Source organism: Lontra canadensis, unplaced genomic scaffold (assembly GCF_010015895.1).
Source record: "Lontra canadensis isolate GAN:19392208 unplaced genomic scaffold, GSC_riverotter_1.0 scaffold5, whole genome shotgun sequence".
In the NCBI taxonomy this organism is placed as follows: Eukaryota; Metazoa; Chordata; class Mammalia; order Carnivora; family Mustelidae; genus Lontra; species Lontra canadensis.
In genome coordinates, this window is record NW_022630999.1 from 8,070,774 (window position 1) to 8,083,317 (window position 12,544).

The 12,544-nt window shown below is 39.9% G+C and overlaps 1 protein-coding gene across 4 annotated transcripts in view; it reads left to right on the forward strand.

Moving 5' to 3' along the window:
- Positions 1–12,544, forward strand: part of GHR (growth hormone receptor) — a 252,875-nt gene that overhangs the window by 97,801 nt on the left and 142,530 nt on the right. The window contains exon 1 of one of the 4 annotated variants that reach the window (XM_032851403.1): positions 2,480–2,501. The exons of the other annotated variants lie outside the window; for them this stretch is intronic. Within the exon in view, the coding sequence (XP_032707294.1) occupies positions 2,495–2,501 (7 nt within the window). The 5' untranslated portion in view covers positions 2,480–2,494. Of the gene's footprint in view, positions 1–2,479; positions 2,502–12,544 lie in introns of those variants that run through there. 4 annotated transcript variants of the gene reach the window in all.

The window sequence follows — 12,544 nt, forward strand, 5'->3', positions numbered from 1 at the left end:
AACATAAAGCTGCTAAATAATTAAAAATATTTCTCTCTGATCTAGAAATGACAAGTCCAAAAGCCCCCACCCACTACTCCCAACTCGTCCTACTAAAGAAATTGGTGTCTAATTATCACTCTTTTCTGCTACCACGGTGAGTTGTCATTGTTGGGCAACTTTTCTCATTCCCAAGGGTAATTGTCCCTTTGTAAGAAAGAGGATCAGAACCCAAAACTGTGCACCTTGTGGGGAAATGTTGGCTCTGCTTTTGTTTAACCGGACCTCCTTTACTGGAAAAAGAACATTTTATCAGGGCTCTTGATTTTAAGGGCATTATGCAAGATAATAGAGGAGGCAGAGATGAGGTCTTGCTTCTAAAGTGTCAGATCTATTTCCCTTTGGGCCCTGAGGAATGAGGAGGGCAGAACTGAAAAGCTCTAGCTCATTTTTAAATTGATTTTGTTTTGTAAATCACATGGTCACACAGGCACATTTTCCAATATGAAGCAATGTCAGTTTAGCACCAAATTTTATTTATTAAGCCTCTCCTGTCCAAAGGGCATTGATAGTGTGGTAAAGAGGAGACAGTTTACAACTCATTACCCTAGACAGGCCGTGATAACCTGAGTGAGCTCGGTGACAGAGAAAGGACAGAACTACAGAGCGAGAAAAATCCCTCCTGATTCAGTGGCTAAGGACAGCTGTCCCGGGGGAAGAGACAGTTGGGGTGGACCTGGAGAGCTTGGTGGATCTTAAAAGATGAAAAGAGCTGCAGTGTGGGGAGAAGGGAATTAGAGGGTATGCCAGATGGTATTGAACATACTGAGTTAGAGTTTGGGCCAATCCATCCAGCAAAGTTAATGAAGTTGGGTGTAGAGGGGAATATGGTTTGGAAAACAGATCGGGACCAGTTGCTTGGGGCCTTGATGATCAGCTAAGGGCTTAGGGTCCTAAGCAATGGGAAATCATTAAAGAATATGAAACAAGAAAATGTCATGTTTGGAGACAGACTTTCGACTCCTGACAGCAGAGTGAATGATGGATTGGAGACATTAAGAGTCGGACAGCAGGGAGACCACTGAGGACCATGTGGTAATCGTCCCCAAAATGAGCAAAGAGATCCACTCTTGCATGTGATTACAATAAAACCTCCTCAAACATCTGTGAATGAATGGGGACCCTCAACCTCTGAAATAAGTGACACGGGAGAGAAAGTGTTAGCTTTTGTCAGGTTGGCTAAAAGGACAAGACGAGCCATCGTGTAACGCGGAGTGACAATTGTGGTGTTATCTGTTGCATATTTTGCCTTTTTGCTATAAACCGAGTACCATATTAACTCAGAAAATACAAAGTCTTTATCTCTTCAGGGGAAGAAATTAGATGTAAAGTCACAGCCTTTTAAATTTTCTAAATACTGATGCAACTCAATTACAGTTATAGAACTGACTGCCAGTGCCAAATCTTTTATTAAAATATAAGGAGTGCCAGTCTTGCACAAGCTCTGTCATATTCAGAGATAGATATTGGCACAAACTAAATCGTCTGTCTTGTTGGTTTTTCATCCTTTCAATGAGAATAGCTAAATAGAGTGTTTTTTCGATAAGCACTTAAGCGGCTCGGGTCAGTTCTGTGGAAAATGTTTGCAAAGGCTATTACAATACGACATGCAGAATAAATATATAGGGAAAATACTTCTGCATACATTAAACTATAAACGGAAGCCTATTTGGAACGATTGTATTTTTTAAGAGTAAAATCCTTTTAGTGAATCCAGTGATTCTCTTTCTACGGAAATCTCAGCAGGACCTTCTGAGTTCATTCTCAGTGGTTACTGCAGCAAGAAAAGAAAATGAAATACGGACTTTCTCGGGATATTTTCTGCAATCACTTGAGACCATGAACATGGCATTCTGGTGCTTTTGCATCTAAACAATGAGATGACCACAGATGTGTGAAGCTTAGCCTGGATCATCACTTTACGGGGCTTCTGCCTGTGCTGCCCTTTTATGGTTACTGTATTATCGTTTTGATGTTTCTCAACCAACTGAAACACATTGTGGTCTGTGAAATGTCTTGGTCCTTCTTTTCAATGGGTATTTGCTAGTGGGTTTCACAGTGGTCCACTTGGGTACAGTGAAGCAGCCCTGGCACCCCAAATTGTTGCAATTTGCCACGACTAAACCAGATGCCCTGTCCAGCTTACCTAGGGCTTATGGGTCGTGCTTGTGACTTTCAGGGAGTGAGATTGAGAACCATTTGCTAATCATTGTGCCCCAAATCAGAGTTTTTCATTAGAGTACTGAAGTGCTTATAGACATAGCTGGCACCAGAATTCTGGGAAGCCTTGGGACAGGACATAGCCCGTATAGTATCTCATGTGATTTGCTGTTCTTCTTGGAAGGTCCACTCTGTGGTTTTCCTCTGGAATCTGTGAAGAAAATGTTCCTCAGCCTAGAAACTGGGATTGAGAAAGCTCCCCTTCCTTGTCATATAACACTATTTCTGGTGAGCCATGAGGGGTAAGTAGGGTGGATATGGGGGTGACAGTCATGGATTCAGTGACTGGAACTCACTTGGGTAACCATTCCAGTCCTCCCCTGTCAGTGTTGTCCAGGAGTAAATGCATTATATGAACTCTTTATCAGAACCTCTCTTTATCTTTCTATCTGAATAAATTTGTAGGGGCTTGTTTTTTTTTTACTCTGAGCAGGGAAATAGATTTAAAGCTCTCTAATACAGTTATTTTTTTTTAACATGCTAAGAATTCTACAATAATGGACCCGCCACCCCGATGAATACCTCAGACATAAACATTCTTCCCACAGGTGCTTCCTAGCTACTATTTGTAAAGAAACAAATAATATAGTTCTCAGTTTTGCCTTTCTCAGTCTCACCCTGTACCCTCTGCTGCCCCAGAGAAACAGTTGTCACGTGTGGACATTTGTACAGTCTTGTTTTTATACTTTAAAATTTATATAGTTACATATATGAAACATGCTTGCTATATGCATGAAACACAAATTATTTGTGTATTTTTTAAAAGATTTTATCTACTCATTTGACAGAGAGATCACAAGTAGGCAGAGCAGCAGACAGAGGGAGAGGGAAGCAGGCTCCCTGCCGGGCAGAGAGCCCAATTCGGGGCTTGATCCCAGGACCCTGAGATCGTGACCTGAGTCGAAGGCAGAGGCTTAACCCACTGAGCCACCCAGGTGCCCTATTATTTGTGTATTTTCATGTAGTTTACTTTAAATATGGAATGTGGTATTCTGGCAATTGCTACTTTTACTGTCAAACATTTTGTTTTCAGAATTTATGTTTTCATATTACCCTTGTTCGTTTTTTTAAAAATTGCTGTACATTATTCCATCTTATGAAAATGTCACAATTTATCCATTCCCATACTGATCAGAATTTAAATTGATTCAGTTGTTTTACCAAAATAAGTTATACTGAGGTATGTACCAAGATAAATAACCTTTTAATTTTCCCTTAGGACACATATAATAGTTTTTCTGGAGTATGTATCAGTGGACTTGCCGTGTCCTAGGATATGTGCATTTTCATGTTTGGTAGACATTGCCAGCTTGCTCTCCAAAGTGCTCATACCAGTTTACACTCCTGCCAGCAGTATTTGAGAACCGTCACTTCCCTGGGCCCTTGCTCGCACTCATTATCAGATTTAATTATGTGTGGGTTGGTGGATATGAATGACTGTCTCATTGTTTTAGTTTTCATTACTCTAATTCATAAAATGGGACATCATCATTATAGGGCCATTAGGATTTCCTCCTCTCTCAGTTATGTTTCTGCTCCTTTTTTTTTTTAATTGATTTTTAGAGAGCACATGCATGTACACATGGGGGAGGAGCAGGGGGAGAGAGGAAATCTCAAGCAGACTCCCCACTGAGTGCAGAGCCAAAATCAAGAGTTGGTCACTTAACCAACTAAGCCATCCAGACACCCCTCTTTCTACTTGTTATTCTTTTATTGTCTGTTTTCTTTATTGATTTACAGAAACATGTGTAAATCTATGTATGTGTTCATATTTCATATATATATCTAATACTTTGTTATATATATTGAAAATTCTGCATCCTGTCTGTTGATTGCATTTTTTCATGTCATCTTTTAACACAGATAATTTTTAAATTTTGATATCATTAAATTTCTTTTATTACTCTGCTTTTTGTGCCTTTCTTAAGAAATCACTTTCTCCTCCATGGTTATATTATATATAAATTCCTCCTATACTCTAAATTACTTTAATTTGCTTCTCAAAGTCTTATTTTAAATGGATAGACTTTGAGTTTATGTGGATTAATTTGTATGTGTGGTGTCAAGCATGGATCTGTTGTTATTCCATACTAAAGGCAAGTTGCCCCAATACCATTTACTGAGCAGCTCCGTTCTTTCTCCCTTATTCGTACTGCCTTCTCTGTTGTGTAGCAAGATCTCACATATGCTTTGGACCTTTCGAGACGTTTTTTTTTCTGTTGATCTCAACTTTCCTATCCTTACAAAGTACCATGCCATGTAAATAGTATACTTTTATAATAAGCCCTTTTTTTCTTGTACTGCATAATAGTAAGAGTGCTTCAAAAGTTTCATTTTAAGTATGCCATTATGTAGAGATTTTTGGGTGACGTGTTTGTCATATTCAGAAAACCCTGGATTTCTAGTTTATTAAGAGTTTATCATAAGTGTTAAATTTATAAACAGAGGTCTTCTGCATGGTAGAAGAATCATTTGATTACTTAATGCTATAGATTATATTGCTTGAGCTTCCTGATATTGAACTATCCTTACATTCCTTGTCTAAATGTTACTTGAACACAATGTTTTATTGTATTCATTTTTGGGTCCCCCCCCCAGAAAGTCTTAAAGCATATTTTGGCAGACTTGCTTTTTATAGGTATTGATTTAAATAATTACTTTTCAGAAATGTTTCTTTGCAGTGTTAAAAATACAGAGGTTTTTCTTTCATTTTTTTTCAAATATAGTTATTAGCTAGCATTAAAGATTCTCCTTTTCTGCCTATTGAGAAAAACATCCACAGAACATAAGTCTATAACATCTCCTCTTTCTATTCCTAAACTATGCGATTCCTGTCACTTTTCTAAGAGTATGATTATACTCAGCTTCTCTCTTCTTTCCTAGAGTCTGTCATAGTGTGATCTTTTCAGTCCTCCCTGATGTGGTTCCCCCGCCAACCTGCTGATTTTTAAGGCAGCAGAAGGCTGCAGTGATGACATTGTTGGTGTTTACCCTATACCCATGTATCCATGTACCCCTCAAGTCAAGCTGCTCACTGCCACATAAAGCAACATTAGTGTTTCCATTTGACACAGATTATCTCTCCTTCTCCCCTGCAAAGCAGAAAATCTAGCACATTTTATGTGTTTGAGATAATTTCACCTATTTTCCTTGTTTTTCTTGTATAAAATTTTCTTTCACCTTTTTTGACCAGTAGAAAATTTGGCCCACATTGTTTTTACAAATAATATTTAGTTGAATTGGCTATCCGGTTTTACCTTTGTTTTTCCTCACTATTTAGTCATCTAATAAATCCATATTGTGTGTCTTCTATTGGTCTGCCATAGTTATTGGTGCTTGGAAATATAGTAGTGAACAGAGTAGACAAAATCTCTGAACTTATATAATTGACATTGTAGTAAGAGGAGATAAAGAAAAACCAGTAAATAAGTAAATGTATGACATATCAAATAAAGGTAAGTGCTATGGAGTAAAATGAGGTATTAGAGTTATTATTGATCTAGATAGTCAGGAAAGAACTCAAAGACATAGTGATATTTTAATGGATACTTGATAAAAGTCTGGCTGAAAAGTATCCCAGGCAGAGGGAATAGCATATGCTGTATGAGGTCTTCAAAAAACATCAAAAAGTCCACTGTTGTTGGAGCAGAGGGCCAAGGGAGATCAAGTAGTTTTTCAGACCACTGTAAGCACTTTGGCATTTACTCTAAGTTAGATGGGATGCCCTCTGAGCAAAAAACTGACATGTTCTTGTTTTAGCAAAATCTTGAAGCGTGGCTTATATATGTGAGGAAAAGGTTTCAAGACCAGAAGCATGTAGACTAATTAAGAAACTATTCTAATAATCTGTATAACAATAATACAATTATCTGTATAATAATCCAGATAAGAAATATTGGTAACTTGGATGAGGGAGATAGAGATAGTAGGAAGTGATCACATTCTGGATATAATTTGAAGGTACATCTGAGAGAATTCGTTGATGGATTAGTTTTCATAGTATGACTGAAAAGCCTGAGAATCTGGAAAGATGAAGGTGATATTGACATGAAATGACCAGGACTGTGAAGTGAGCAGGTTAAGAGGGTAAAATCAAAAGTTTGGTTATAGATTTCTAAGTTTGAGATTCCTGTCAAACACCCAAAGGGATTATTTAGTCAGTTGGATTATGAACCTGTAGTTTGTATTAAAGTTATGTCTTTGGAGAACATAATTATACAGATGATATTAATGACATATTACTTTATGAAATTACCTAGGGAGTGAGTGTAGGTAGTGAAAACAGGGAGGGGGCAGTATTCCAATGTTATGTGGTACCAAAAATGAAGAGGCCACAGCAAAGTAGACCAAGAGGGAACATCCAGTGGGGTGGGAGAATCAATGGAGAATAGTGTCCAAATACCAAATTAAGGTAGTATTTCAAAGAGTCATCCATTATGTTGTATGTTAATAACTCAAATGAGATGATTAAGAAGTAACCACTAGATTTAGTGATGTGAAGTCATTAGTGGCCAGGACAAAAGCTATTTCATCAGGTGGTGGAGGTTAAGGCCTGGTTTGCATGGGTTTAGGAAGGTGGACAAGAGGAATTGAAAATAAGAGTCTAATGCAATTCCTTTGAGAAGGTTTGCTTTAAATGGGGAGCAGAGAAATGGATTAATAACTACAGGGATAATAACTGGAATAGTTGGGAGAGAACTTTTTTTAAGATTTTTTATTTATTTGACAGACAGAGATCACAAGTAGGCAGAGAGGCAGGTGGGGTTGGGGGAGGGGAGCAGGCTCCTTGCTGAGCAGAGAGCCCAATGCAGGGCTCAATCCCAGGACTCTGGTATCATGACCTGAGCTGAAGGCAGAGGCTTTAACCCACTGAGCCACCCAGGCGCCCTGGGAGAGAACTTTTTTAAGAAGACTTTCGGTGTGTATTTTAAATGATTTGTGTCTTCTTGCAAAAATAGTTCCTTTAGTCACTATTTAAATTAGAATCTTGATGTACCTTGGTGCCTCAGTCGGTTAAGTGTCTGAGTCTTGATTTCAGCTTGGGTCTGAGATCAAGCCCCATCACTCACTCCATGCTGGACATGGAGCCTATAGAGATTGTCTCCCTCTCCCTCTGCCCCTTTTCCCCCAGCCCTACTCATGCTCACTCACTCTCTTTCTTAAAAACAAACAAACAAAAAAAGTTAGAATCATTAGGTAGTAAACTCTGTTTTTATATGCCCCCCCCCCATTCCCAGCCCAACACAAGACTTACTGATAGTTTAGCTAGATATCAAATTCTAAACGGATGATTATTTCTCTAACACCGAGGGGTTTTCATTTATATTTTGGCATTTGTTGTTGCTGAGGGAAAATCTGGTGCTGGTCTGTTTGAATTCCTTGGTGGATAATCTGCCTCTTATTTGAAGTCCCTTTAAAGAGTTTTTCTTTATCCTGATGCCCTATTGTGGATTTATTTTTATTTATAATCCTCAATAATGACTGTGAGATTTGAATCCAAAAACTCATTCCATTCTTTTAATTTTATGAAATTATCAAGAATAACCTTTTCCAAAACTGATTCTTGCAGTTGAATTAAATTCTCTCCTTCTGGATCTCCCATCATACATGTCTTGGAACTCCTCAGTCTGCCCTCCATGACTTGTAATTGCTCTTTCACATTTCCCAGTACTACTGTCTTAGTTTAAAAAATAAATAAATAAACCTACCATTGCAGTTGTTGGCATAGAGGAGGAAGTTGAAAGTGTAAGTGTAAGCCTACAGTGCCATGTTGGGCAACACAAAGTTTCATGTGAAGAAACTGTCTTAATCCCCTCCCCTCTCATCTCCATTCGTCTTAGTTTGTTTTGCCTGCTAGAACAGAAATCCCATAGACTGAGTGGTTTATAAACAACAGAAATTTACTTCTCACAATTATGGAAGCTGGGAAATCTAAGATCAAGGAAATCTAAGATCAAGGTCAGTAGATGCTATGTTTAGTGAAGGCCCACTTCCTGGCTCATGGACAGCCGTTTTCACTGTTCCTCACAGCGTGGAAGCTGTGGGACCAGTTTTGTAAGGGCACTAACCCCATTCATTACCTGATCACCTCCCATAAGGCCCCACCTCCAAATATCATCCTGAGGACAAGATTTCAACATACGAATTGGAGCAGGGGGTATGAACATTCAGCCCTATAGCACCATTCTATTTGTTTAAATAAGCCTGCAAACAAAGCTGGGTTTGACCCACTAAAATGATCCTGCAGTGTAATAGGTCGTGACTCGCAGTTTGAAAAACACTGAATTGAATGGCCAGTAATAGGAATATGAGGGAGTATTAATTAGTGCAGCCATTAAATTTTATATTCACAGTTTTTGTGGGGTTTTTTGGCAGGGGGAGGGTGGTTGGGCAGGGGGTTTTATGCTCCTTTAGCCAAGAAGGAAGGGGTTGCTTCCATGTAATTCCATGTAGTGGGGATTTACTGTAATGACATCAGATCTCTTTTGCTGTGCATAGCCATTCTCGTGTATCTCTCAATACATCATGGGTCCTTCATGGGTTCTTTTATAATGTCCTCAAGCTCCCTATCCTCTTAGTTCAGCTTCTCCAAGCTGATAAAATCTGTTCGGGTCACCCAACATTTAATGTCAGGTATTTCCTGTTGGTCAGCCATTGATATTAGGACCTTATTGTCAATCTAATCAGTGCATATTAGCTAAGGCAGGTTGATTTCATTTGAATCTACAAAGAAAGACACTAACATTAAATGGAAAAAGAAAAACAAAAACAGAGACAGCTTTTTGTATAGCGTTTGTTTTCAACTGTCTTTAGACATTCTATTAGAAAGAAGTATTGTGCATTTATAATCAGAAGAATAAAATTGGCTTCGGGGAAAACAGTCATTTTGCACACCAGCCTCATGTACTCCTACTCTTGATTTAGCTCACCTTCTTGGTACAAATATGAAGTGTCTGTGAATAAAATTGTGTTTGAAGCAGAAAGCCTAATGCTTGTCCCAGTAGCATCATTTCAGAATACACTGCTCAGTGTACAGTTTGGTTTGGGGGAGGTGGGTGCCAAAACTTGGAAAAATATAACCCACTAATAGACCAGCCTCCTTTTCCTAATTTCCTACCCTTTCCTGCTCTTCTTTGTATAACCAGTATTTATTATCTCTTTTTATTAACTTGTGGTATGGAAATTTGGTTTGGGGTAGTGTGGGATAGAGTATCCCCTGTTTTCTTTTTTTTTTTAAGATTTTATTTATTTATTTGACACAGAGAGAGATCACAAGTAGGCAGAGAGGCAGGCAGAGAGAGAGGAGGAAGCAGGCTCCCCACCAAGCAGAGAGCCCAATGCGGGGCTCGATCCCAGGACCCTGAGATCATGACCTGAGTGGAAGGCAGAGGCTTTAACCCACTGAACCACCCAGGCGCTCCTCCCCTGTTTTCTTATTAGATCAAAATATTTCAGTCTGTCTGGGATGGCCATATAGATGGCCTTAATCACTCCCCAGATAAAACCATTCACGAGTTTTAAAGTAAAAGAATGCTTCTGGTTCCAACACACTAGTAGGATTTATAACTCACTTAAAAGAAAAAAGGGGAAAAAAAGGAGAGCCTAGTTCTTCAGACTCGTAAAAAAACCCTATCAGAATGTTACGCATTCAGGTAAATTTTCTTTCTTTGTAGCCATTAAGGATAAAATTCCAGCTTGTGTTTTGATACAAGTCCTGTGTGATTACTCTTTCCAACTCTACTCTTACAGTTGAACCTAAAAAAAAATACATGAAAATGAGCTGGTCAGAAAACCACTGGCTAGTTGATGCTTTGCCAGTGTTCAAACCCACATTGTCTGTGATCCAGCTTCACAGTGAGTTCCAGAAGTGTTCCCCAAATCTAGGTAGCTCTCATCTGTGTATTTGGTGACCCAGCACATCCATATCCAAGCCAGCAGAGTGGAGAAGGGGAAGCAGAGGGGACTGTGTTTCCCTGAAGGAAGCCCTGGCCACTCCCGCTCACATCCTTCCAGCCAGAACTGAGTCACGTGACCAGAATTCGCTGCAAGCTTGGCTGTGATGTCTTCTTGCACTGGATTCTGTTACTAATTGAAAGAGTGAGTGACTGTTGAACACAACTAGTAACTATGAGATCACCTTATAGACTGTGGAATGAATCCTGTGGACAAGGAAAGTCATTTGACTTCTATTCCGAAGGGTGTCATAATCGTAATTGTGTCTCAAAACTTAATTTTTGTGTGAAAAATAGATTGGAGGGAGCTTCGTGGGTGTTAAGATGACATTCCAGTCCAAGTGAGACGAAATGGCTGGGACTTGGTGATAGCAGTAAGAGGATAAAGGGGATGAAATGAATTCAAAAGCTGCTGAAGAGGTCATGCTGACAGATTGTAATGGGGGCCGGGGCAGTGGACAGCCAGGGGGCTCCTTGGATTCTGGCCTGTGTCGCAAATGCTGCGGGAACACCAGGTTGAGGAGTGAAGTGTTTCTGGAGCCCTGAATTCAGCTTCGGAAATGTGCTTTAGAGACCTTGATCAGGCTGTTTCTGCATGTCCAAATATGATTTCAAAATAAATTAACCCCCACCTCACAATCAGTGAGACTCCTATCTAGTCATTGTTAATTAACCTATTCAAATGAATGTTCCATGGTGAGGGTTTCTTCTATTCCAGGGCTTTGTGTGGATGACATGTCACAGGAAAGCCAGCCGGGCAGAAGGGGGCCTTAACCAACAAAAGGTCTTGCTGATTCTGGCTGTGGCAGTAAATCAGGAGCAGCCTTCCTATGTGGAGAGTATGGCCAGGGCTGTTGGTCTCACACAGGAATGTTGGTCACGTAGCCTTGTGTTTACCATGACTCAGCCCACCGTCAGTATTGGCAGTCATCAGGATTGTTCTGACCATGTGAGGAGCAGCAAAAAATACGGAAAGCTCTAGAACTAGAAAGCAGTCATTTTGTTTCTTGTGCTGTGTACATCATTCACTAAATGTTTAATGTTTTTCTCCTTTTGTTAACCTGTGATTTTTTTATAGAGACACCTACTTCCCTTTATTATAAACTAATTAAAAAGAAAAAAAAACATGTGATCCAAGTGTTGCATCCTCCTGTCCAGTCAACCAAAATATCCTATTCATGAGATGAATATCTGGTTAGTAAGTAGGCAGTACTGACCATTTTCTAGTCTACTGCTTTGCACGCTGATACTATGGTTAAACATTTACAGTTAACATGTTAAGATTTCCAATGGGCACTAATGTTTTGGAATTCATTCATCCTGCATTTAACAGATATTCAAAGTCTACACCCCGAGCACTTGGGAGGCTTCCGTGCACTGTGAGTGGAAACAGCGGATGAACCCCTCTGCCTCCGAGAGCTGTCATTCTGGCGCTCCTGAGAAAGGCCGTGGAGTTAGAGGTGGTTACACCAGTCATTCTCTTCAGTCTGTCCAACTCATAGTCTTTGTCAAATTCTAATGCTTGGCTGCCTTCACCTCTGATCCGGCTGGCTGGCTCTGCTATGATGGTGTGATGGGTCTCACGAGGCTCCAGCCCAGCCTGGCCTTCACTGCAGTTGGCAGAACTCAAAGAAGTTCTGGGCAAAGTTCGATCGGGGTGGGGATTGTTATGTGAGGCAATGAGTTGTGTCCTTTCATCTACTCTTTTGGTACCAGGGGTGTGTGTGTGTGTGTGTGTGTGTGTGTATGCTCGAGAGAGAGAGAGAGAGAGAGAGAAAGAGCAGGAGAGAATATAACCGATTTGGGGAGGGTTTTGCCATAGTATGTAAGTGAAAGCAGCAAGACTGAGAAGCTAAGCATTAAGACACGCCAAGTTGTGACCAAGAAATTCACCATATTCCAGCTTCAACCCTACCTTCTCCGACAGATTTTAACCAAATTAGTGTAATACGGTCTGCTTATACACATGACTGAATGAAAAAGTGAATTTAAACACTTCTTGCTGTAGAGCCCAGAGGAAACCATACGAAAATCCAGCTTCCATTTCCAGAGTATCAGCCGGACTGTTGGTCAGTGTGCCTTTCTTGTTAACTTTGATTAAAAGGCTGAGAACTCATTTATTCCACAAATGGTTCATCATCTTGTGATGTCGATTCTGTGACATGATTTATGGCAGAAGTGTGGAGGCACAAAAGGGTGAACGCTTACATTTCAGGGGAGTGTAGAAGGCTTCAGGGAGGCGAGGATGTTGGAGCATAATTTTTAAGTGTAAGTGGGTTTGTGATTTGTCTGGCAGCAGCCTTGAAAGTAAGGGAAGATAGACTGAGGGAGGC